Source organism: Myodes glareolus, chromosome 27 (genome assembly GCF_982192425.1).
Source record: "Myodes glareolus chromosome 27, mMyoGla1.1, whole genome shotgun sequence".
NCBI classification, from domain to species: domain Eukaryota; kingdom Metazoa; phylum Chordata; class Mammalia; order Rodentia; family Cricetidae; genus Myodes; species Myodes glareolus.
The window spans coordinates 6,087,601-6,114,977 of record NC_142052.1 but is presented as its reverse complement, the minus strand read 5'-3'; the positions used below and the strand labels follow the sequence as shown (position 1 = coordinate 6,114,977).

General features: G+C 37.6%; 1 protein-coding gene across 1 annotated transcript in view; it reads left to right on the top strand.

Annotated features, from left to right (window-relative positions):
- The window catches only part of LOC125399984 (cadherin-related family member 3-like), a 124,954-nt gene that overhangs the window by 74,505 nt on the left and 23,072 nt on the right, over positions 1 to 27,377 (top strand). The window contains exons 19-21 of the mRNA XM_087902227.1: positions 11,593 to 11,723; positions 13,015 to 13,104; positions 13,756 to 13,825. Coding sequence (XP_087758353.1) covers positions 11,593 to 11,723; positions 13,015 to 13,104; positions 13,756 to 13,825 — 291 coding nt within the window. The remainder of the gene's footprint in view (positions 1 to 11,592; positions 11,724 to 13,014; positions 13,105 to 13,755; positions 13,826 to 27,377) is intronic.

Here is a 27,377-nt window from a genome sequence, read left to right as displayed (position 1 = left end):
TGATCTCCACAGGGGCTGGTACAAGGGAGTGACCACAGAGGGTGCAGGCCCAAACCAGAGACCTCTGTGGGACCAGGCACAAGTCAGGAACCTCAGAGGGAGTAGGCCTGAGCTAGAGACCTCTGTGTGACCTGCAAGAATCAGCAACCTCCAAGGGAGCAAGGCCAAGCCAGCGACCTCCTCAGGACCAGGCCCATGTCAACAACCTCCGCTGGAGCTGACCTGAGTCAGCCAGTTCTGCTGGAGCAGGTCAAAGGCAACAACTTCAGTGGGAGCAGCCCCCCCAAAGCAACCTCCATGCAAGCAAGGCCAAACAATACCCGGGCTTACAGAGCAACCCCCAGGAGTGCTAAGTGACCTCCGGGAACACCAAGTAACCTCCAGGGTAACTGGAACCATGGCCCTATTGCACCACGTGGAATAGCCAACTGAACCTTGGATCCACTGGCACGTGGAAGACTGATCACCAGAGACACAGCCCCAACTACACCAATCAGAGGAAAAGATGGGTAGATAAGGTGAGAACACACTCACCAACATAAAGAGCAACATGGCACCAACAAAAACTACTAGACCTACAACATTAAGACTTGAACACCCAAATACAGATGAAACAGAAGAAAATGACCTAAAAATTAACTTTTGGAGAATGTTTGAGGCCTTAAAGACGAAATAAAAAATTCCCTCAAAGAAATGGAAAAAAAGACAAACAAAAAATAAATCATCAAATCCTTTCAAGAAAACCAAGAAAAATCAATAAAACATATAAAAGAAAATATTCAAGATTTGAAAACTGAAATAGAGACAATAAAGAAAACACAAACAGAGGGATTTATAGAAATGGAAATTATGAGAAAATGAATAGGCATTACAAATGCAAGCATAAACAGCAGAATCCAAGAGATGGAAGAAAGAATCTCAAGCACTGACGATATAGCAGAGGATATAGACTCATCTATCAAAGAAAACATTAAATCTAACATGAGCTTAACACAAAATATCCAAGAAATATGGGACACTATGAAAATACCAAGTCTAAGAATGATAGGGATAGAAGAAGGAGAAGAAATCCAATTCAAAAGGACAGAAAATATTTTCAATAAAATCATAGAAGAAAACTTTCTCAACCTAAAGTAAGGCATGCATATGAAGATACAAGAAGCTTAGAGAACACCGAATAGACTGAATCAAAACAAAAGTACCATCTCCATGTAATAATCAAAACACTAAACACAGAGAATAAAGAAAGAATATTAACTGTGGTGAGCAAAAAGGTCAAGAAACATATAAAGGTAGACCTATCAGAATTACACTTGACTTCTCAATGGAATCAATGAAAGCCAGAAGGTCCTGGTCAAATGTCATACAGACATTAAGAGACCTCAGATACCAGCCCATACTACTATACCCAGCAAAATTTTCAATCACCATAGACAGACAAAACATGATATTCCATGACAGAACCAAATTTAACCAATACCTAGCCACAAACCCACTCCTACACAAATAACTAGAAGGAAAACTCCAACCTAAGGAAGTTAACTACATCTACAAAAACACAGACAATAGATGATCTTACAGCAGTAAATCCCAAAGAAGGGAAAAACACACAAAATAACATCACCAACAATGAAAACTAAAATAACAGAAACTAGAAATTCCTGGTTATTAATATCCTTTAATATGAGTGAACTCAACTCACCTATAAAAAGATACTGGTTAACAGATTGGGTATGAAAACAGAATCCAGCCTTCTGCTGCATACAAGAAACACACCTTAACCTCAAAGATAGACATTGCCTCAGAGTAAAGGGTTGGAAAAAAAATTTTCCAATCAAATGAACTTAAGAAACAAGCTGGTGTAGCTATCCTAATATCTAACAAAATAGACTTCAAAGTAAAATTAATCAAAAGAGACAAAGAAGAACATTTCATATTAGTCACAGGAAAAATCCATCAAGAGGAAATTTGAACATCTATGCCTCAAATACAAAAGCATCCTCATATGTAAAAGAAACACTACTAAAGCTTAAATCACACAACAAACCCCACACACTAATAATGGGGTATTTCAACAACACACTCTCACCACTGGACAGGTCTATCAGACAGAAAATTCATAGATACATAAGGGAACTAACAGACACTATGAATCAAATGGACTTAACAGACATAAAAGAATATACCCTCTTCTCAGCACCTCATGAAACCTCAAAAACTGATCACATACTAGGTAACAAAGCAAACCTCCAGGGACACAAAAAAATTGAAATAACCCCATTGGATCATTGACTTAAAATTAGAACTCAACAGCAACACTAATTCCAGGAAGCCCACAAACACATGGAAATTAAGCAATTCTCACCTGAATCACCAATGGGTCAAAGAAGAAATAAGGGAAGAAATAAAAATCTTCCTGAAATTCCATGAAAATGACAACACAACATACCCAAATTTATGAGACACAATGAAAGTAGTGTTAAGAGTAAAATTTACAGCACTAAATGCCTACTTGAAAAAGCTGGAAAAATCCCACATTAGTGAGTTAGCAGAACACCAGAAAACTCTAGAAAAAGAGAAGCACACTCAACCAGGAGGACTAGATAGCAGGAAATAATCCAATTAAAAACTGAAATCAACAAAATAGAAACAAAGAAAACAATGCAAACATTCAATGAGACAAACAGTTGGTTCTTTGAGAAAATCAACGAAATAGACAAACCTTTATCTAAATTAACAAAGAGATAGAGAATGAATACACAAATTAACAAAAGCAGAAATGTAATGGGGACATAGCAACAGACATGGAGGAAATTCAGAGAATCATGAGGTCCTACTTTGAAAGACTCCACTCGAGAAAATTGGAAATCTTAAAGGAAATGGACAATTTTCTGGATATTCACTTACCAAAATTAACACAAGACCAAATAAGCAAATTAGATAAATCAATAGCTGCTAAAGTAATAAAAAACAGTCAACAAAAGTCTACCAAGCAAAATCAAAACCCAGTACCAGATGGTTTCATCCCAGAATTCTACAAGATTTTTAATGAAAAACTAATACCAATACTCTTCAAATTGTTCCACAGAATAGAAACAGAAGGAACATTGCCAAAATCTTTTTACCCTAATACCTAAACCTCACAAAGACATTACTAAGAAAGAAGACTACACACCAATCTCATTCATGAACATTGATAAAAAAAAATACTCCAAAAAATACTGACAAACTGAATGCAAGAACACATCAGAAAAATAATCAACCATGATCCAGTTAACTTCATCAAAGAGAAGCAGGGATGGTTCAACATATGAAAATCTGTCAATGTAATCCACCATATAAACAAACTGAATTATAATAATAACAACAAAATACCACATGATTATCTCATTAGATGCTATAAAAGTCTTCAACAAAATACAACATCTCTTCATGATAAAGGTCTTGGTGAGAGCAGGGATACAAGGAACATACCTAAACATAATAAAGGCAACATACAGCAAGTCAACAGCCAACATCAAACAAAATGGAAAGAAATTCAAAGCAAACCCACTGAAATCAGAAACAAGACAAGGCTGTTCACTCTCTCTCCATATTTATTCAATAGAGTACTTGAAGTCCTAGTTAGGGCAAGAAGAAAAAAGGAAATCCAGAGGATACAAATCAGAAAAGACGTCAAACTCTCACTATTTGCTGATGTTATGATAGTTTGCATAAGTAACCTCAAAAATTCTACCAAGGAACTTCTACAACTCATAAACACTTTCAGTAATGTAATAGGATACAAGATTAACTCAAAATATTAGTAGCCCTCCTTAACACAAATGATAAATGGTCTGAGAAGGAAGTCAGAGAAACATTACCCTTCTCAATAGCCACAAATAACATAAAATATCTAGGAGTAATTCTAACCAAACAAATAGAAGACCTGTATTACAAGAACTTTAAATTTTTGAAGAAAGAAGTTGAAGAAGACACCAGAAAATGGAAAGATCTCCCATGCTCATTGGTTGGTCAAATTAACATAGTAAAAATGGCACTTACCGAAAGCAGTCTACAGATTCAACGCAATACTCATCAATATCCCAGTAAAATTTTTCACAGACCTCAAAAGAACAACATTCAACTTCATATGGAAAAACAAAAAACCCAGGATAGCCAAAACAATCCTGTACAATAAAGGAACTTCTGGAGGTATCACAATCTCTAACTTCTACCTCTACTACAGAGCTACAGTAATAAAACAGCCTAGTATCGGCCTAAAAACAGACACGAGAACCAGTAGAACTAAATCAAAAACCTAGATATCAATCCACGTACCAACACACACCTGATTTTTGACAAAGAAGCTCAAAATATAAAATTGGACAAAGAAAACACATTCAATAAATGGTGCTGGCATAACTGGACATCAACATGTAAAAGAATGAAAATAGATCCATAACTATCACTATGCACAAAACTCAAGTCCAACTGGATCAAAGACCTCAACATAAAGTCAGCCACACTGAACCTCATAGAACAGAAAGTGGGAAGAACACTTGAACACATTGGCATAGGAGACCACTTCCTAAATATAACCCTAGTAGCACAGACACTGAGAGAAACAATTAATAAATGGGACATACTGAAACTGAGAAGTTTCTTCAAACACAGGAGACAGTCAACAAGACAAAATGACAGCCAACAGAATAGGAAAAGATCTTCACCAACCCCGCATTGGACAGAGGTCTGATTCCCAAAATTTACAAAGAATTCAAGAAACTTGACATCAGAAGACCAAATAATCCAATAATAAAATGGTGTATAGACCTAAATAGAGAACTTTCAACAGACGAATCTCAAATGACTGAAAGACATTTAAGGAAACGCTCAACATCCTTAGTCATCAGAGAAATGCAAATCAAAACAACTCTGAGATTCCCTGTCAGAATGGCCAAGATCAGAAACACTGATGACAGCTTTTGTTGGAGATGATATGAGGTAAGGGGAATGCTCCTCCATTGCTGGTGGGAGTGCAAACTTGTCCAGCTGCTTTGGAAACCAATATGGTGATTTTTCCAAAAATTAGAAAACAATCTCCCTCGAGATCCAGCAATACCACTGTTAGGTATATACCCAAAAGACACTCAATCTTACCACAAGGACGTGTGCTCAACTTTGTTTATAGCAGCATTATTTGTAATAGCCTGGGAAACAACCTAGATGCCCCTCAACCGAAGAATGGATAAAGAAAATGTGGTACTTTTACACAATGGAGTACTACACAGTGATAAAAAAATAATGACATCTTGAAATTTATAGGCAAATGGATGGATCTAGTAAGACCATACTGAGTGAGTTATACCAGATTCAGAAAGACAAATATAGTATAGATTCACTCATAAATGACTTTTAGACACAAAACAGAAAAAGCAGCCTACAGTCCAGAAGCACAGAGAAACTAGACAACAAAAAGGACCCTAAGAGTTACATACAGGAACCAACACAGGAAGATAAAAAAGACAAGATCTCCTGAGTGAACTGGGAGTGTGGGAATTATGGGAGAAGTTAAAATGGGAGAGGGGAGTAAAGGGGGGGTAAATGTGTAACTCAATAAAAATGATTTAAAAAACAATAAAATCAGCCAAAAATCAGGTATATATCTGTCAGATATCTTTTCCCTAGAATATAGTTCACTTACGAAAAACAGATATAATTTTCTTTTTAATAATTGTACTTGATTACTCCTATGCCTAAAAGTACAAATTAAATCCCACTGGGCTTATCATTACAAAAAAAAATTCCAGCTATTTTTTTTTAAGGAAAGTAGAATCTTCCCTAACAAAGAAAGAGAAAAAGAGAGAGAGAACATTCATTATGTTAATCTTTTATATGTTGTTCTAACTGCTTTAAATGTCTGATATTTAGAGAATTGTTTTGAATTTAAAAGAAATTGGGATTGGTATATATAGAAGAGGTTGTTTGGAAGAAAAGTAAAGGAAAAATGATGTAATTATTTTATAATCTCTAAAAATAAAAAGAATAATAAAAATAAAATCATTTATTGAAGAAATCAAAGAAAAAATAGTATCCTCAGCCAGTAAGATTGTGTCTGGTTACATCAACTGAACTTAGCAGTGTTTCATGTTAATATGTACAGAGTGCATAGGACAAAGTCACATGTTTTTCAGTGAGGACTATGTGAGCAGCTATGGTGATTTAAATAAGAGTGGCCCTGGTACTATTTGAGAAGGATTTGGAGGTGTGGCCTTGATGGAGTATGTGCTGCCTTTTGAGGGAAGTGTCTGTATGGAGGTGGACTTTGAAGTTTCTCATGACAGGCCCAGTGTCTGTCTCTGTCTCTGTCTCTGTCTCTGTCTCTGTCTCTGTGTCTCTCTGTCTCTCTCTCTCCCTCCCTTCCTCCCTCTCTCCCTCCCTCTCTCTCCCTCTCTCTCTGTCCTGTCTTTGCCTCTATCTCTGCTCTATCTGTTTTTCTTTCTCTTGCTCCTACTGCATGTGGATGAGGATGTGGCTCTTAACTGCTTCTCTAGCACCCTGTTTGTGAGCATGCCGCCTTGCTCCTCACCAATGTGATATGCCAGTAAGCATCTGAAACTGTAAACAAGCCCCAAGTAGATGTGTTCTTTTATGAGCATTGCCTTGGCCGTGTCTCTTCACAGCCATAGACTAAGCCACCAAAGGGAGACAAATCAGTGACTAGAGAAGTAAAAGAAATTAATTCATTTTACATCATTTTAATTATACTTAAACACTATCTTCCTGTCCTTTCTTTTTTCATGGTAGAAAAAGAAGATAGGTGATTAATGGTTTTAAATTTTTCTTCTCTCTTTTATTTTAGACAGTCTTGTTATGTAGTTCAGGCTTGCTTCAAACTTTCATTTTAGTTTTCTTTTCTTTTCTTCTTCTTCTTCTTCTTCTTCTTCTTCTTCTTCTTCTTCTTCTTCTTCTTCTTCTTCTTCTTCTTCTTCTTCTTCTTCTAGATTTAGTTGAAACAGGGTGTTTTGGTCACATGTATGTATGTGGATGACATACATGCCTGGTACACACAGAAGTCAGGGGACATTGCATCTTCTGGAAATGGACTTAGAATGGATTTGAGACATGATGGGAATGCTGGGAAATGAACCCACGTCTTGTAAGATAACAAACGTTCTAAATGGCTACAAACTCTAAGTAGGGTGGGCTTCCTTGAATCCATCTCGGCCTCCCAGGTGCTAGGATTACAGGCACGCACTACGACCTCTGGAAGAAATGTCTGTCTTTATGTTTTAAAGTTCTTTGCTTCCTTGTTTTCATGCAGCTATTTTCCATTATTGGAATGTATTAATTTAATTAGGACCTAAAATACAAGGGTAGATAAGATGCTTGAATACCGTTATTATTATTAAAAGACGTAAAATCCATGTGGCAGCTCTCTTTTAATTATAAGAATTCTTAGCAAACGCCTGTAACTTTAAATTTGAAAATGTTCTGCATAGCCATTCATTCATATTATGGCCAGGTTCCCCATGCTAAGAGAAAATAAAGTTTGAAATGAAAGACTATGTAATGATCTCGGGCCATGTAGATGTAGCTAAAATAGTTTTCACACTGACGGTAAACAATCTTAGGTCCAAATGGAGGGGCAGAGGGTGGCCTTAGTGGTGAGACAGGTCCTGGCTTGACTCTTAGCTCCACCTCTCCATCACTGTGCAAACCTGTGCTGAGTCATTCAACATACTGCGCCTCAGTTTCCAGTTTGTCAACAGGGATTATTAACAGAGATTTCATCAACCTTTCCCAGTGCGTTGGCCAGAACATAAGATGTAATTAATACGTAGCATGATTTAGAATATATGGTATTAGCTGAAAACATACAGAAATATATTGTTTCTTGTTTTGAAGTATGAGGCACAAACCACTTAGTTCTCATTTACAGCTCTCACTAAGGAAAAACAAGTTTCCACGTTTTCTTTATAATACTAAAATTTTCTAATATTAATTTCACAACTTTTACTTTTTGTGGTAAGTTTCTAAGGAAGTGGAAAAAACACTGTTTCTGCTCTAATCAGCAGTTTTACTATTAAATGTTACTTGACATTTTCAGTAGACATCTAGTCTGTATTTAATAAAATACTTGAGAATAAAATGTTAATAAAAATTTTTTATTGACATCTTTTCTACAATGTGTTGTTCAGTGAGAGTTACATGGAATACTGTGAAAGGCGGTCAACCAGGCAGCCTTGGACATCTGTTGTGACTCTGATCCTGAACACTGGCAAAAGATTCCATGACAGGGAAGAGCATTATTACTGTCCTTTTTGTAAGGTAATTGAGGTTAAGAAACGAAATTAATTAGCTGCATGCAGCAGTGAGAAGCTTAGAGCATGGCCGAGTGACAGATGAGAGGGAATTCTTCTGTTTTCACCAGTGAGTTGCCTATGGGTGAGAGAAATGTTTGACGATACACATGGTCCACCAGTCCTGAGCAGTTTGTGTCCTCAGCCTTTACCTTCCTCACCAGGAGGAGACACCACTCCAGTGTCTGAGTTTATGAGTGCCTTTGGGTTGTCTGCTTAGGCAAACGTGGGAGCATTTGAAAATCTCCCACCCTACATTTCTAAACAAATATAGAAACCATACACTTTGTACAACAATGAATGCACATTTTAAGATGAATTCTGTGTCGTGTGGGGTTTAATAATTAAAGTCAGTTTTCTTAGGATAACATTGTGTAACTAATATTTGAATAAGACTTCTTACCTAGTAGTGAGATTTATGTTTCTAAATACAGCCATGTTTGAGTTTTCACATTTAAAAAGTGATTTGATTTAATCAAACGCAAAGGTTTGGTTTTTGTCTCTTTACAAAGTTGAAAACTGAAATGTTGAAAGTCCGAATTCTTTTCTCGAGGTTAAATTATTTTCTAAAGGTCTCAGATTTACTAAATGATAGAACCAGGGCGATCATTAGCAATCCTTAAAGAAACAGTGAAGCTTGAAGTTTGAGGAATCGTGTGACTAGTATAGCAACTAAGGTATAAAATAGAAGAAAGTGGTCTTAGCATACAAGATGTTCCCGTGAGTCCAGAGGGTGGTTTCCAGCAAATTAAGTTACAAGTCATTTTGACAAGCACTCTAAACAAATGTAGGACAGACATCATATCAAATTCTGGCCTGAAGGATCTGAGAAAGTCCCAGAAGAGATAGTGGAATTTTAGGTAGGTCTCAATGGACAGAACGAGAAGAGCAGACACTAAGCAACAACCACAGATGAGGAAGGGTGGATGCGAGAACACATGATTTATTCCTAAAAGGAGAAAGAGTGATCAAGTGTGTCTTGAGATGGAGAGAGAGGTTGGCCTGATACAGAGATAGCGAAGATATTAGCAGATCAGCAAAGCTTGGAGAGCAGCAAAATGCAAAATGCAAAAAGGAAGAAAGAAAAATAAAAAAAAAAAGAACAGAGACAAGAAAGTTAGACAGGAAGGTGCTATAGCGAAAGTTCAAGCAAGCACTGATCTCTGTTGTGACTTCTGTGCTCTGGTGTCGCCAACAGACTTGAAAACATTGAAAGCGTAAAGCGATAGCTTAATATGCCTTGTGAGAGGGCGATAAAAATATAAAATCCTACATCCAGTAATTTCAAGTTTGTTTTGAGTCACACAATGGGAAGTGTGTAGCAAGGGAGTCCAGCCAACACAAAATACACTTCTAAATATTTACTGAGTGTACAGGGATTACTAGATGGATTAGAATAATTCTATGTGTTGTACAAAGGGTTTTATAAGTATCAAATGAAGCCAGAGAAATGAAAGGTCTTGTAATAAACATGTTATGTAAATGCAATCCATTGACATTGTATTAATACCTGCAGAAAGATTTTGCTCTTTTTACACCACGTCTCGGTATGATCCTGACTCACCTTAGAAGACTGACACATTTCACAATGAAGCATGGCATTTTGCAAACAAAAGGCATTATATAAATTTTATGTGAGCACATGAGAAAATAAAAGCCACTTCAAAAATCTTTGCTTGTTGTCAAGTAAGTAACCTTGACACATACCAGGTGTCAAGAGCTGTCAACTTGCTACAGATGGCTGTGTGTAAGGGAGAGCTACAATGGCTGTTTGAGTATTTTGCCTTCCTATAGGGTGGATTTTTAAAAATTAAAATTGTTAAGTTTGAGAGTATGCAGCATAAGGCACATATTTGAGAATGTGTAAAAAAGCTTGTGGTCTTTAGAGACATGCAGACATGTATGTGAACTCCATTGCTGCCTTGGACTTGGCATTGTCCAGGATGCCCGGTACCATTCAGCTCAGCTCCTCCTCTGCAGATTGCCCAAGGTGAGCCCCACTCCTTTGAGATGGGAATTAGGAGAAATCACTAACTAAAGTGTTTTGATGAATCGTGGTCCACAGTGGTTGGTAAGTAAACGTTGTGTCTGGGATTCAGATTGTGTATGACCTCTATCAGATAATTCTCAGAGCAAGGCAAATAGTCAACAAGTACTTGTTAGAAGGAAAGAGAGGGAGAAAGGGCAGAAGGGAGAAAGCCTGAACAAGCGCAGGTTAGGATCTATTTTCTTATATTGTGGCAAATATATTTGAGAGAGTATTACTATTCTGAACTCGAACTCCTTGGCACTAGTAATCCCTGAGCCTCTGCCTCCAGAGTAGTTGGAACTCTAAGGGTGTGGCACCACACAAAGCTATTTCTTAATGACCTGAAAATACAGCTATATGTCGAAGTGACTAGCAAATAGTCCACCTTTCAATCTATTTGTTATTTAGAAATTCAGCACGACACTATTTATTCATAAAAATTGGATCACAGCGTTTTAATGGACATCCCTTAAGCTTAATCCGTTTTCACCATCTTCCTTTGTTCAGACATGCCCACACTTGTGTACTGTAAAGCAAAATGGTTAGTCATATGATGCTTAATCTTAACAACTACCAACGTTCAACACAGCTAGGGTTCCTTTCACTCAACTGGATAAGCAATGAGACTTCTTCCACCTCTCCTGTTGACAGATCCTCTCTGGCAAAGGCCTCCCTTAATTCCATCTTTGGCGTTCCCTATTTCCATGCCATCTTTGTGAAATTAGCTTTATAGATTCCTTTACCTTAAATGTCACACCTAATGCGCGTGTTTACAAGCTTACCCTGTCTTCTACTGCCATCTTCTGGATGCCGCTGTGCCTTCGGCAAGGGCAATAGTCAAAATCCATGAAAACCTTCTGCTTCTTAGTGGTTTCTTAATGGTCATAGCTCAGATAGTAATGGGAATTTATATGCTGGGAGCAAAAACATTCTGAGATTTTTTGGCAGGAGGCAGAAAAGGCCAATAATGCTGCGGTTCATTTTGAAATAATACTTGCTGACTCACTCTTTGTGTCTTTTAGCCAGCAGTCATTAATTTGTGCCTGCCAAGAATTTCATAGACTCCACAAAGACATATTTCTGTTCAAAAAGAGTTGATTCCCTAGCAGGAATAATTATAAAGAAAACGAACATAAAGAAATCCTTTCAGTATACACTGTATTTTATACTTTTGACATTTGCACTGCTGATGCTTCGGACGTTTTTGCTGCATTCCCTCAGATCACTACGTCCGTCCTAAGGAAGATCTCACACTACTGGAAGCCCGACAGCTGGTTTCCTGCAGTCCTCACTCTCACGGGAGCTCTCTTTATGATGTGTCTCTATGCAGTTGCATGGTGCCTCTTCAAAGAGTAAGATTTTTGTCGTGGCTTCCCTTTGAATTAGTTTATAATGAAATCTATCAGGTATGCCTTCAAAAAAGGATGAAATGGAGACAAAGACTTGGAAGAAATTTCTGTGTTGTTTTTTCATGCTTCATCATGATAACTGCTTTACATGTGGATTTTGAGTGCTAAGCAAAAACCTTCCGGCCTGAAAGCCAATATCTGCTACTAAAATTGTTGATGAGATGATTCTAGCTTAGAGCCATTTGATTTTTTAAAAAAATGATCATAAATGAAAATTTAACTGTCCATATGCATAATCAAGGTCAGGATCTCTGGTTATATTTGCTTATCAAAGAATAGACAGCAGTCGCAAAGAGACCAAAGCAACTGGAGGGTAATCAGAGAAGGCTCGACGTAACCCAGTAAGCATCTTGGGATCTCTCATGGTTGGGCTGTGGAGAGGTGAGCAGAACACAGGCAGAGTAACAGATCGTGTGTGCTCTGCACAAATGCTTCCTTTAACAGAGAAAGAATCAGATCACAGAGCAGCGTGATAAGGGTGTGGCTGAAATGCACACAGCTTTCCAGGAAACTGGTCAGAGGAAGCTGTACTGAGAAAGGGTCAGCACAATGGTCTTTTGAAGAGTAGTTGGAAGCAAAATTAAAGAAAAGATGCTGAAAACACTTTATCTACACTAAGGGTGATTGGTTCTCCTTTTCATAAGCATAAGAATGGAACTGTTTTCATACAAATCTATTCTTCCCAACTATGGGCCTTACCCTGAAAAGTTGACTGTATATTCTGAAAGACAAAGTGGCATGATCCGAAGGTGAAGGAAGGGTTAACAAGAAGGTTTGAAAAAAAGAAAAAAAAAAGAGGACAGCTGAAAGAAATGTAAGACTCCTTTGATGGGCATGGGAGGGCCACCGCACACATGCGCTCACAACATCAGAGACGGCATGCATAACATCTGCACAAGATCAAGCCAACCTGAATTGCAGCAGTGCGGGGGAGGCATTTCGCATCCCTGATTGATAAGCTCTTGGCAATTCACTGCTATTGGCGTTAGGGTGGGGGAGTCAGTTTCTTCAGGGATGCAGTCCTTGAAAGAGACTACACATGTTCCGTAGATTTTTCTTCATTCTTATACGTACAGGTAATAGTAAGTACGTACAGGTAATAGTAAGTGGACTGAATGGTCTAAGAAGAAGAGAATTCACTGTTGGGAAGGAAAGCAGCAGAGGACAGGGAAGAAAAGGGAACACCGAATTCCCCTTGCACCGACACTCCCTGTATTTGGTTCCTTCCTTCCAGTGTTCCTGCCTGCTCACGACTGTTTCCTCACTGTTACAGACAGCAGAGACAACCACATCTCAATGGAAAGGAAGTTGCACAGGTACCAAGGTAAAGCAGATTCGGTGATTTAGAGAAAGAAGTCTGAGGCTCTACAAGTTGAATCTTAAGTGATTCAATCTATTTTAAGTTTAGATATAGATAATGTCAGTTGGGGCTTTGAAATGTTAAATTTTACCTGTAAATTTTATATTGATTTTTAAAGTAGCTATAATCATCAATGTTTATTGACCACACAATACACTTCTATGTCTGGGATTGTAGCAGAGCAAAGTCAGATTTGAAATGAGAATTATAATACAGTCCTGGTATCTTACTACTGGTGATATCATGGTACTTTATAAATCATTTTGTTTATTCAGTGACAAGGGGAATTCAGGTAAGAAGAATAAGAATGCAGTATTTTATAGCAATTTTTCTTTGCATACCATCAAAACACATCACTTATTTATGTAAGAGATAATATCAAACACTAACAATAGGCACTACAGTCTGAACTTTAAACACAACCAGTTATTTATTACAGCATGTCAGAGGCTATTCAGGCTACTTTTAGCATTGTCTAATTGTTGCATATGTAGGGTAGGTATACTTATTGATTTATAAAAGGAGACTGTTATATCATTCATTATTTCCTCACAGTAGCATGGGAAAACGTATTTTGTGGTAACAAGTGAGTGTTTCAAATCTGTTCTGTAATAGGTATGAAGATTCACTGAGTGTTGGCTTCAGACTGAATACAAGACCAAACTTGCTGCCTGGAAATGATAAAGTAAGGACAAAAAAAAAAAAAAAAAAAAAAAAAAAAAAAAAAAAAAAAACAGGCTGTAGAGTTCAGAGTGTTTATTTTCTTCCATTTCATAGACTCTAGACAACAGAAAAACACTTGTGAGTAAGAGCTGGTAAACAGGAATTCATAAACAGAATAGAGAGTTTAGTCAATTCAATTCAAAGGGTAAGCAAAACTTGGGGTGGGGGGTTAGAGTCCCCACCCACTTTTCAATGATTTAATGCTCATGATGTCAACAAGGAGGCAAGAGCCAGTGCTGATACATCTGTAGAGGTCAAATAGATTTCCGGTATTGCTGAGATAGCTTTCAGGTCCCCCTTTTTCCATTCTTTAGGTGAAATTAAATTACATAGATAATCTAGCGGGGTCATTGCTAAGGGTAACTGGTGCCTGTTCATCTTTCTGCAACTCAGTTATTCACTGAATACTTGTCACGTGTCAAACTGTCTCATGAGAGGCTTTCTATTGGGATATTCACTGAGTATATGCTTTTTTAAAATTGTGGTTTTATTATTTAAGTAAGAATTTTATACATGCATGCGGTGTGGTTTTATCAAGCCCACCCTTCCCATTCTTCCTGCTACAAATCCCCCTCTAGCACCTTTCCCCGGGAATGTCAGTATTTCTTTTCAAACTAAGGTGATTTCTTCTCAGACTGTGCTGCCAGTATGTGTATAAGTAGGGCCATCTACTGGGGCGTGATTAGCCCCCACGAGAGCTGTGTCCATAGAGAAAACAAACTTTCCCTCTCCTAGAGACCACGGATTGTCAATAGCTCCTCAGCTAGGGGTGGGACTGCATTACCGCTGTTCCACTCCATGCTGGGACCTGGCCTGGCTTTATCATGTGCAGCTCTTGTATGTGCTGTGATTTTATACGCAAAGCTGTTCTGTGGTGTCTCATAAACAGTGTCCGGCAGTCATCCACTGGCCTTTACAGACTTTCTGTCCCTCTTCACCTTAGGAAGAGGAGATGTGACATAGATTGCCATTAAAAGAATAACTTTAAACCATGATGCAACAGAAATAGATCTGTCTAAAACTATACATGGTTCAGTGTCTTTGACAAGTAAAATATTTTCAAGTCAACACCAAGGCAAGTAGAACTTAAATAAGTCAAATCAATAATACTAACTCAATGGACAACTAGTCAATATCTAACTATAAAGATCATTTTAGAGTATTTGAAAGTTTTAAGGAGATATCGAACATGAATTTCACTGTTCATCAGCCTGTGTTTCAGCTAGGAGAAAAATAAGTAAAATATTGGAAGAAATAATGCTGGCACTTGATACGTTCTCAATTGCGAACTGCATGTAGTAAGTTCTGTAGAATTTCAGAAATCTACAAAGTTTCTGTGCCGCAGAACAAACAGGAAAAAAGCACAGGAGTTAGCCTGAGTGTTCACACAAAGTAGTTGCACTGCTTCTAGATGGGAAATGGAGAAGCATCACACATGTTTATCTTGGCACAGAACTTGGTTTACAAACTCCGAGATGTTTCACAACCTTTCCTTCCACTTGGGCAGCGTTCCTCTCTTTTGGCTTTCTTATACTCTAGGACTCTGCGTGCATATTCACAGTGCCGCAGTCTCTTAGTCTCTGATTTTCCCTATTAGTCTAAGTTAAGTATGTCCCCAGAAGCCTACACATCCGTCACTCTTGCTCTGTCATTTCGTAGGCATGGGTATGTGTTCATTGCCCACGTGATTTCTTCTACCTTCTTCACTGATACAAAGGGTTTTTTTTTCACTTGAAGAGAAGTATCACTGAAGTTCTATGTGCAGCCACATCCTAATATCTCCAAGATTGTAGAGACAATCACTAACTTAGTTTTAAATCCTTTTTCCTCTTCCTGTACACATTTCTTTCCTCCTTCAAATTACTGTATTTTGACATAGGTACCATTTTACAAACACTATCCATGTTCAAGTTACAACTTAACTAATTGAGCACTTTGCTCTCTGGCTCCAAGGTGTCTTTCTCTGTGTGTCTTCTGGCATCTTTCATGGAATATTAAACTTTCTCAAAAATTGGCCAACATATATCCTGACCAGTCAGTCCTTGAATTCCTTTGTTCTTCCTCTTAAGTCATTCTCCCTAGTCTCGACAAGCTTTCCCATGGCTACCCTCAAGACTTTACTGCAAAGAAAAATTTTAACACTTTCAAAAGTACAGATTAAAAATATATCCTCCCTAGTTATTTTCCAATTTGATTAAAAAAATATTCAGTTGTATATTCTCTCGTTTATGTTGATTGTCATGCTTCTTAATTTTTTCTTTGTTGTATGTGGTGCATTTTTCTATCTCTCCTTTCTATAAGCCCCCCGTGTGTGTGTGCATGTGTGTGTGTGTATGTGTGTGTGTATGTGGGCATATGAAAGACAGAGGTCAATGTTAGATATCTTTCTGAATCACCTTTTGTCTTAGTTTTGGAGACCAGCACTCAATGGCTAGACTGGCTGACTAGTTAACGTTGGGATTCCTCTGAGCTATGTGTTCTCTATCCCATCTCTAGGATTAGAGACATGCTTGACCATGGCCAGCATTTAACTGTGTACAAGAGACACAAACTGTGTAATACTTGTGGGGTCACCACAGTGCAGGGGCCCTCACCCTGGAGCCATCTCCAGAACCCCATGCATTGTCTTTCCTTATTACTCATCCAATGTTACACTTTGCTTCTGTCTGTCTTGGGATCTACTTTCTAGCATCTTGACTCCACCAACAAACATTTCACGTTTTTCTTCCACCATCTCATTTAAATTCATTTAGGGAAACTCTCCAATCCTGATGAAATCCGTGTATCAGTTTATTGTGTGGCAATATGAAGCTGCCTCACGTTGCCTAGGAAAATAACATAATTCTGTCTTCTGAACTCAATCCAACTTAAGACAATGCTTTCAAATGACAACTCAACATAACCACACTAACTATAGATTCATATAAATTAACTTCCCTACTTTGAATGATACCATTTCATAGTCCTTCCTTCTCTCTTAATTTCTAGCACATCTCTGTCTTCTCACTTTAAACTGTGATATCACTGCATATGTCTCAAACAATAAAACAAATAAGATTAGATTTACAACTCTCTCAGATATGCTTGGAGAGATGCCTCACTAGTTCACAGAACATATCGCTCTTATAGAGGGCCCAAGTTTGGTTCTCAATACTTAAAACCATTGGCGTGAAACTGCCTGTAACTCCAACTCTAGAGAATCAGATACCTCTGGTCTTGAAGGATACCTGCACACACACACACACACACACACACACACACACACACACACAATTTAAATAAAAAAGTAAAGCTTTTAACAACTGTCATGGGCTCTTAAAATGCCAGCTCAGAAACCTTCTGCTCTACCCTATAGGTGCTGAGACGTCACCTCAGGAACCTTCTGCTCTGCCTTCTAGGGTCTGAGATGTCACCTCAGGAACCTTCTGCTCTGCCTTCTAGGGACTGAGATGCCCTGCTCCTGTCTCTCTGCTCATCACCTCCTTATGCTAAGTCCTCCCCTTGTTGATCTCATCAAAATGTTTCTTTGCCCTGTTTCTGCTGCCTAACTGCATGGCCTGAGATGGTAGATCACTGTTATTTGCTTTTCCCACTATTCTCTTAAGGTACTTCTCCTGACGTCATTCATCCTTTTAGGGATCATACAAACCTTAGGAAGGAGACTGACTGTCTCTCTGCTGAGGTTAGCCTCCAAATATCCACTCAATTCAAAAATACTTCTTACATAATCAATATTCTACTTATATACCCCTTACTCAGGTCCTTATGACACACAGTTTAGGAAAGAATTGGCCCAATTTTGATTTCTCTAAGCCTGTTGTTAGAAATCCAATAGGAAGGTGCTATCCAACATGCTCCTTCTAGGAATCCTGGAGACGCTGTGTAATAGTGATCAGTGAACTGAGTGAAGTTTTAACCAGCAAATTGCTTTGAAACTGTAAGGAAGCCTTCTGAATGTGATAAATAATTATTTAATAATGATAAATAGTATTTAGTTAAGTACCCTGTTGTCAGATTTCTTGAGGTATAAAGTACTCTGGGAAAATAGAACATATTGTAAAGCATTTTTTATTAATATTTATGAGATGGTTAATGAGATCAACAACTGTATATAGTGATAAAAATTTGGAATAAAATAGTTATAAATTTGCTTCTTCCAGCCATCAGTAGTTTATGACAGACATGCAATGGATACTGGTAAGAAGCTCCTGATTTTAAAACATGGAAATATTCATAACAGTGCATTATTGGGTGATTCATGTCACATTGTCAAATTTTCTTTATGTTAAAAATACTGGTTAAGGAAACTCTAGGTACTCATTTATGCTAAAATATCCATGCACATTATAAGTTATTTTACTCTTTAATAGCCATTGCTTCCTTTTGTGATCACATTTTTCTTGAAACGTATCTTTCAAAAATTCACAGACCTCATTATTGATTTAAGTAGTTTCGAGTACTTCTATTAACTCCCATTTATCTCCATTTTCACCTGAACAGCCTTAATTAATCATTTTTTTTCAGGCCTAGAAATTACCCCTAATTTGCCTTACTCTTTTCTTTTTGTATTTTTTAACAGTTCAAATATGATATTCATTTCTATTGCATATTGACAAGCTATTCATGAATAACATTGGAGAAACCTGTTACAAATCTAAACCCACATGAGCAAAAAAGCATTCCAATGTTCATTCCTTATCAGTTTACAAAGAGAGAAATAATCATATTCCAGTTTTTCCTACAGGACGTAAAGGTTTGAGGCAAAGAACATGCTGCCAAACTCACTGGGTGACAGAGATGAAAATGTCTTCACTGTCCTTAAGCGTAGAGAGCCCCAAATATATCCCATCACTTCTGATACTGTGGTGACATTTGCAGTTTGTAACTCTGTTACAATGTGTCAGGTCCTTGTTCTTTGGTAAAGGGCATCTTTAAATACATGCTGGTTATGTAGTTTTCAAAATTTAGATCACTCTGACCCACTTAACTTTCTCAAATATCTAACCCCTATTTGAAAGCAGGATAGAATTTATAGCGTCTGGATAAACACTACTGAATATACGTGTCTCCACTGTGCTTAGAAAATAATTGCCAGCATATATAATAACACTGATCTCTGCTAACCTTATTACAAACATCTCTGAAGACAATACGAGATGCCAGTTAAACTATTATGCCTTGAGTTAAATAAATACTAGACATTCAAATTGTGTTTGATTAAAGGGGGTTTTCTATTTAAGATATTATTGGTAACCTTTAAGAAAGTAAATTTCATAGTTTAAGGGATTAATCACAACAATATGTACAATCAGGCACAACCTATTTTTTTCCATAGACTTTTTTAAAAGCATAATTTAGGAGAGAGGAGAGTAAAACAGCATAGAGGACATCACATGATAACTTATCTTTGTCCTAAGATAGCATAAGGCTCTACATCTGGACTCTATCTCCGTGTGTCTCTGTATCTCTGTCTTACGTGTGATGATAAGCTATGGAGATATTTTATTGAAATAGGAAGCGAGGTAAACAATATGTACTATTTGATTCATGTGCAGAAGGTGAAGAGAGGCTGGAGTTTGGGAATGCTTTGGAGTCATAGTTTCATTGTTTAATTCCCACACATTACTAGTCTGTCCCTTCATCTGTAGTCTGTAGCTGTCATTATTGTCAGGAGTTACTGACACTTGTACCCAAAACAAAAGTTTGGATGGATGAGGGTGGAATAAAGGAACAACCACTTTATGCCTCTAATGACTCAGATGTGTACTATAAGCTTTACTCTCTGTCCCCATAAGCAACCATGATTTTATCCTTCAAGTTAATAAACTGCCATCCATAACACATCGTTACAGTTATTTAAATATCTGATGAGGGAAGGAAGTCCTGAGTGCATGGTAAGAAGCATATGAAGTCCTAAGTTAATGTGTAAGAATCATATGAAGTCCTAAGTGAATGTGTATTATTGACAAGGACCCCAACGTTACATACCAAAGGGAATTTGTGAAGCTGTTTTTGAGGACTTGGAAAGTCACCCTTTGGTCAAAATACAATAGTTTACCAATGATTGACCAGTGAGTTCCCAAACAGGCTGCACAGCTTCCTTCTACCTGGTAACTGAACCCTGCGACGGTGCCCCTATGGAGGCTAGCTAGCACCATTCCTCTGCTGAACACGATAAATGTGCAAGAGCATCAGGTTGCTGTATAGTTGGTGTCTCTGCAGCAGGGCCTAACGGATCCCCGCTTCTCTGCATATGTGCTTGTGTGTCTGACATTTCTTCACTCCCACATCACCATCGTCAGGTTCTGGGGCCCAAGACATGCAGCACAAGACATGAACACCCTTTGATGACGAGCTAAATGAAATTCAAGCGTGGCTTTTATTTGCGTTCTTGGTATATGCCACACATTTCTCATTTTGTCATGGAATACATACCCATTTCCAGGAACAAGTTTAATGCCTCTTTGCACCACACATGAGTGTGTATGTGTGAATTACCATGCTATTTTGACTTCTACATCAAAGTATAAGGAAAGATGTGAACTTTAAAACATGAAAAGAAATCACAGCAAACTTCCTATGGGTACTGGATTATCATGTGTGTGCATATGTGGAAGGCATTATTCTACAAGTGCAGGGTGGTAGACCCCAGGTAGGGGAACATGGTTATTATCAATATCCAATTATTTGTTTCATGCTTTTTATTTATTTTTGTGTTTAAGGAATGATTTGATATGCTTCTCATTTGAAATACAGCGTTAATTTTGTTAATATTTTTATTGACTAAAAGCTAATACAGTTTTGCCCATTTCTCAAGTTAATTTTGTTTCTAATTGTTTCTGTTATATGGAATCCAAGTTCCATGGCATTACCTTTATCTTCCGTCAAAGATTTCCCTTCCAAAGCTTTTCCTTATCACTCTGTGCAACTTGGAACAAGAGTTGCAAAAATGCCTTCTTCTCCAGACATTCCATATGGAGTGCTACTGCTCCATGAAAGATCAATGATTAGTTTTATATGCATTTGCACATATATGTATATGTATTTGCACATGCAAACCTGACAGGAAGGTTTACTATAGTTTGTTTTGTTTGTTGTTTGTTTGTTTTATAATCAGTATTGAGTGCTCTGAGCCAGTCAGGATCAACTTCACACACTGTCTTTTCCATAGGTAAAACCCAACTTACTCATACATATTTATTTACCATGTTCTCTCTTCCATTTCCTCATGATTCTGTAAGTGATTATGACCTTTATCTTGAAGATAAGATGAGATAAAGCAAAATAATATTAGGCAACTGTGTTTCCTATCAAATCTATCATTCAGGTCTTCTTATTTCAAGAAAAGGTGATATGGGGTTCCCCTCTGTATGCTGTGATTACCACTGATTAACAAAGAACTGCTTTGAGCCTATAGCAGAGCAGAGGAGAACAGAGCTAGGCAGGGGAAACTAAACTGAATGCTGGGAGAAAGGAGGCAGAGTTAGGAGAAGCCATGTAGCCTCGCCGGAGATAGATAACAGAATTTTTCCTGGTAAGCCACAGCCTTGTGGTGATACACAGATTAATAGAAATGGGTTAAATTAATGTGTGAGAGTTAGCCAATAAGAAACTAGAACGAATGGGCCAAGTAGTGTTTTAAATAATATTGTTTCTGTGTGATTATTTCGGGTCTGAGCTACCAGGTGACTGGGAAACAAACTAACGGCCTCTTTATGCTAAAAAGGAACCAAAGCAAAGCCTGATAGTGAATCCCAAAGACCATTTCATGTGGCAGCTGAGTCCCCTCAACCCTAATCTCATATAGTATTTAATTTGATCACTACATTAAGGCCTTTGGTTCTAGGACTGCACTTCACATACTGTGTTCTAAATTCATCATTAGAAAGGTCCTACCTTTTTCTCAGGAATTTTCTATAAAAATCCTCAGAGTTTTCATGTAAAGTTTTATATAAAGGTATACATGCATAAACTCATTAAGTTTCAACCATCCTAGGAGCTAGGTACGACCTTATCAGTTTTACTTTGAAGATATGATACAGAGGAAAGTCAAGAAAATCGATATGGGGAGGGGAGCTGGAGAGACGCTCAGTGGTTAAGAGCACTGGTTACTCTTCCAGAGGACCTGGATTCAATTCCCAGCACTTATATGGCAGCTCATACCTGTCTATAACTCCAGTTCCAAGGCATCCAACACCTTCATACTGATGTGCTTGCAGACAAACACCAATTCACACTAACAAAAGAAAGAAAGAAAAAGTCATTTTTAAAAATGTTATATAAGATTCACAACTGACAAATATGGAAACAGGTTTCGCATCTGAGTAATATGGTATCAGAGTCTTCATTTCCACCCCCAATTCCCTCACAAAGTATTTAAATGACAGTATTTTGGTTTAGTGAGTGGATTGGGGTTAGACTATTTTAAATGTTTCATTTAGGCTTGAATATGTATCTACCTACCATATATACAATGTATATTATCTTGTAGATTTCTTCTCTGGGTGGATTTTTAAAAATTTTATTTATTTATTTTTTAGAAACAATCTCTTCCTTTCTCATTTTAAATACCAGTCCCAGTTCCCACTCCCATCCCATCTCCTGCTCTTCCACCTTTCCCCCCAACCCACCCCGGATTTTTATAACACTTTAGAGGTTAACTCCTCGCCATCAATACTGCATCTATGCCACCTTGAAGGGGGAAAAAATAAAAGCACTTCCTTTGGGAGTTGTTTAAGCAGTTTGAATTCAGATTTGAATTCTCTACTTTTACTTCATGCTCCCTGAGCTTTTGGTTCTCTGTTCCCTGAGTTTCAATCTGTGCCTACCTGTCTGCTGAATTTGTTTGTCCCTATGTTTATGTATGGCTATTCCTATGTGTGTGTCTATCTGTTGTATAGATTTTGTGTGCGTGTGTGTGCGTGTGTGTGTGTGTGTGTGTGTGTGTGTGTGTGTGTGTGTGTGTGCGCTGTGTTTATCTGTCCCTGACAAAGATCTTCAATCTATACTTATTGAAGAGCATAGGAAACATTATATGGGAGGACAAATGAATGCCCTACAGAAACCTTTAACAGATTTTTGCAAGGGATTAAATCACTCCAACTGGTCCTCACTGGCCCAGATAACAAATAATGCTGTCTATTCGTTGATAGCTATGAATGGCTGTGTTTAACTCTTATGTTAGAGTTTGGGAAGTTACTTTAAACTTCTGTACTTATACACATTACTCTGGGGCATGGAGCCGTATATAATTAAAGATTGCAGCTTTATCTTAGATAAGGTTGCGAACGTTGATACATGGGATGGTCAAAGCAAGTAAAGTTGGCTGTTACAATGGTCTCTTACAGGCAGGCTAAGCAAATATTTCGATGACACAGTGGACTGACAGTCTTAAATCTTAAGTGACTTCAAGGCATATTTTTCACTTCAGTTGTGAGCTCCAACAATGGTTATGGTCACTTAGAATGTTAAAGAGATTTTCCAAATACTGTGTGGTTAATATTCATTGTTAGTCTCTCAATGAGAATGCTCTTCTGGACCTAGAAAAATGGAGTCAGCAAGGTGTTAGTGATGGTGGAGTGAAGGGTTCCTGAAGGGCCCAAGAGGCTTCATGCAGTTTAATAAGAGAGAGTGAAGGAATTTCATTGGCAGAATGCAATGATAAGAAGAAATTAATATATGCTTATGATTTTAAGGCAATTAAATTTAATCTAAATCCCTTATCTTTATTCTTTCTCATACATTATACATAATCCAATGAACATACATTTGAGATTATTTGATTAATTATTGGTGAACCTGGTATCATGGGGTGTATTCTCATTTTTACTAAAATTAAGTTTTGAAACATTTGTGAAAATAGTAGCGATAACAATAATCCTAATATTGTTCGCTATTTCCATTGGTGTTATCTTTATTAATCAAGCTATATTTTAATACTTAATATTCAAATTTTTACTAAGGCTTTAATCCAGTGTTTTTCTTTTCATCAGTGACAGAAATGCAATATCTATTCAATGGCCAGACAGGAGATGTCAAGATGTCGAACTATTAAGAAGAGAAAATAATTTTAACAGAAGACATTTTGACTTTAACTAGAAAAAAGTCACTATATCCTCATGTCGCTTGCTCTGTTTGAAAAGGTCTTTGAAAACACAGCTTTTCCACAATGAAACAGCACCAGGGTTTTCAACATATTCAAGTACTTTTGTGTAGCCTGTCACATGCTTTGATACATCTGAATTTTACTGCTGCATCTGTGCTAAAGTTTATACATCATAAAGATCTGCTTGTGTACCTTTAGGAAAGTTACTGAGACATCCTAATAAGTAGGCAAAAATAGACTGAAGGTGTACTCAGATTATAATGATGAAATCTCAATAACTGTCTTAATGTATTTAAAAATGGTGATCATTGTATGAACTAATTTAGAAAATAAAATATATGTTATAATACTACATTCTTCATAAGGCCTCTATGAGATGTTCATTTTTGAAAGACAAGTTCAATTGTGTATGATAATTTCATATTTGTCAACAATAGACTTTTCTGATAAACTTGTTTTTACTTATGTGTATGGGGGTTGTCTCCTAGACTATATGTTCGCCATGTGGGTACAAGTGCCTTTAGCACTGAAGGAGAGAGTATTCCATTACCCGGAACTAGAGCTACAGACGGTTGTGAGCCACCTGGTTTGGGTCATGGAAAGAAAATTGGGGTACTCAAGAAGATCAATCAGCAAGTTCTCCTAACTCTTTAGACATCTTTTCAGCTCCTATTTTGAGAACTCTTCCATGGGGACTATGTAGTCCTACATACTAACAAACTTCAGTATCTTTGGTGTTCTGAAAATTCCTGCTTTTTTTTTTTATCAGCTGCAATGCAAGGAAATGTAATTTTTACTTGCTTGGGTTTTGTATAAATAGGTACATCTTAAGTCAGATAGGATTATCCTAGCTCAAATTGTCTGAAAGTTCAATTCTTTTTTATTTTTTCCTTATTTAAAAAAATCAGATATTACTTTCTGATTGTGATTTCCCTTCTCTTAACTCTTTCCAGATCTTCTTACCCCCCAACCCACCCAACTTTATTCTCTCTCTTAAACAATAGGCAAACAAAGAGAAACAAATCAACAAACCAGAATTTTAAAAAAAAAACAAACAAGAAAAAGGCCAAACAAAAAACTAACAAGCAGAGACACACATTCTATGAATAGGAACCCATACCTGATATGAACCTTACTGGATAGACTTTAGGGCTAAGAAAACCAAATACTATTATTCTGTTATAGGGACATAGCAATAAAATGACAGCTAAGAACATTCTGCTATACTCATAGATTAGTGCCTTGCTCAGCCATTATCAGAGAAGCTTCCCCCTACTATAGGTGGAAAATTACATTTTTTTTAGCATATATTCACTGCTTACTGACCGGTACTTGGAGGATAAATATTGAAAACAGATAGTATGGTTGAATGAAAGCAGAACTTTCAGAAAGTTGCCATAGAGCTTCTGCCCAAGAGAGAAAATAATGTAAGATGAGTATCAAGAAAGAGAAATGTCAAGAGGTTATTGTGGCTGTCTCACCAGCTGTGCCAGACAATGCTCAACTTTCTGTTGACATCCAAATACCAAGAAAGACCAACCAATAAATAGACTTAGACTTTTCTTTTCTCTTATACCCGGGACACCTATGTAACTGAAAATAGACTTTGAATGCATAGTGTACAGGCCATGGACACACCAAAGCCTGAGGCTCACTTGGGTCCTGATCTAGACATATTTATACTTTTTGTTTGCTATGTGTTGTTGATAACACCACCCAGTTTTTGCCTCAGTTGGCCTGTGAGAACTAACCATTTAATATATTTCACATATAGATACTTTATTATTATCACTTTAGAAATAACATGTTTTTCTGTTTTCAGGCTTTCTTTTTCTTTTTCTTTTCATTTTTAATGTTGTAGAACTCTCCACTGAAGACAGTTTAGATCTGCATTTTAGCCCTATGAACACACCAAGAAAATAAGTCAGTCTAATATTTAAAGGTGCTGAATTTTTGTTTGCTTGTTTGTTTGTCTTCCTGGTGAATAGGGAATACAAGGTGGAATAATTTTTCTTGGCTATTTTAAGGTAGTATCACAATATATCAAAATGCATGGAGACAAAACATAAGGCACCTGAGGTAACTGTTGTTGGAAGTATGTGGATTTTACTCTTCCCAAGCTTTTATGCATGTATCTTATCAAGCCTGCGACTTTCTTATCTTATATATCTGCATGATCAACGTGGCACTGCAGATACAATGGGAGAGCGTTGCCTCTATAACCCAACAGCTGTGGTGGTTCCCTTGGACTTACTAGGACAGAAATATGGGACCACAAACATTTATTGTTGTCTATATTTTTTCTTTAAAACGTTTTTTATTAATTTTTTCATTTATTTTACATACTGACCATAGTTTCCCTTTCCTCCCTGCCTCCTGTTCCTCCCTCCCTTCACTTCCCATCTAGGCCCTTCCCATCCACTCCTCTTCCATCTCTGTTCAGGAAGGGACAGGCCTCCCAGGGGAGTCAACAAAACATGGCACATCAAGGGGAGGCAGGGCCAAACTTCTCCCTTTCTGACACATCAAGTTCAGAAAACTGGGCCCAAGCTCCTCCCCTTACAAGGCTAGGCAAGGCAACCCAGTATGGAGAATAGGTTGCAAAAAGCCAGTTCAAGCACTAGGGACAGATCCTGACCCCACCTCCTGTCCTTTTATGATCTGGAACCTTTTCTCAAAGGGTATAATGAACACTGTTCAAATCATCATTCTCCTGATATGCACCCAAGGCAAAGCTGCTCCCTCGAGTACAAGTGCTGTACTCGGCCCAGCTGTTGACAGTGTGGCTATTTCTGCGCAGAGTTTGAGGTTATTTCCTCTCGTTCTGATTTTTGTAGTGAAAGGTCTTGTAAGAGTACCCACATCACCCTCTAAGTATGTTGAGTAGCACTAATCTAGTTTATACTTCATCTGTCTGCAACTCATGATGTCTTTAATATACCGTCTTGTCATGGAGGGGGTAGCTTCAAAGCTTTTGGCCTTTGTTACAGGCTAGGATACTAACACTGTTTTGCGCTTGAAAGCTCACATTCTAAGTGATTATGGGTCTGGGTGTTAGACTATGTTCAGCAAGTGGAAATGAACTACTCACCATTGCTTTGGACTTGGGCTAAGCTGGACTTGGCCAGAGACTGTTTATTTCACCTGACCTCCAGGATCTGATTTCTGAAGTCAGGGTGATGCCACTGACTCTAAAAACTATATTCAGCTTGAACCTTGTGTACAGTGGTAGTTAGAGTGACTGATATTCCTCACTTAAAATCATCACTTGCAGGAAAAAAACAAAAGCAAACAAAAAAGACCCGATTTTCCCCTTGGAGAAAGGCCTGTGCGGAGGTACTACTGAAGCAGGTTTCCTTCTACTAAGAACTGAGTTGCTCTTCTAGTGATAAACTTTGCAAATTACCTC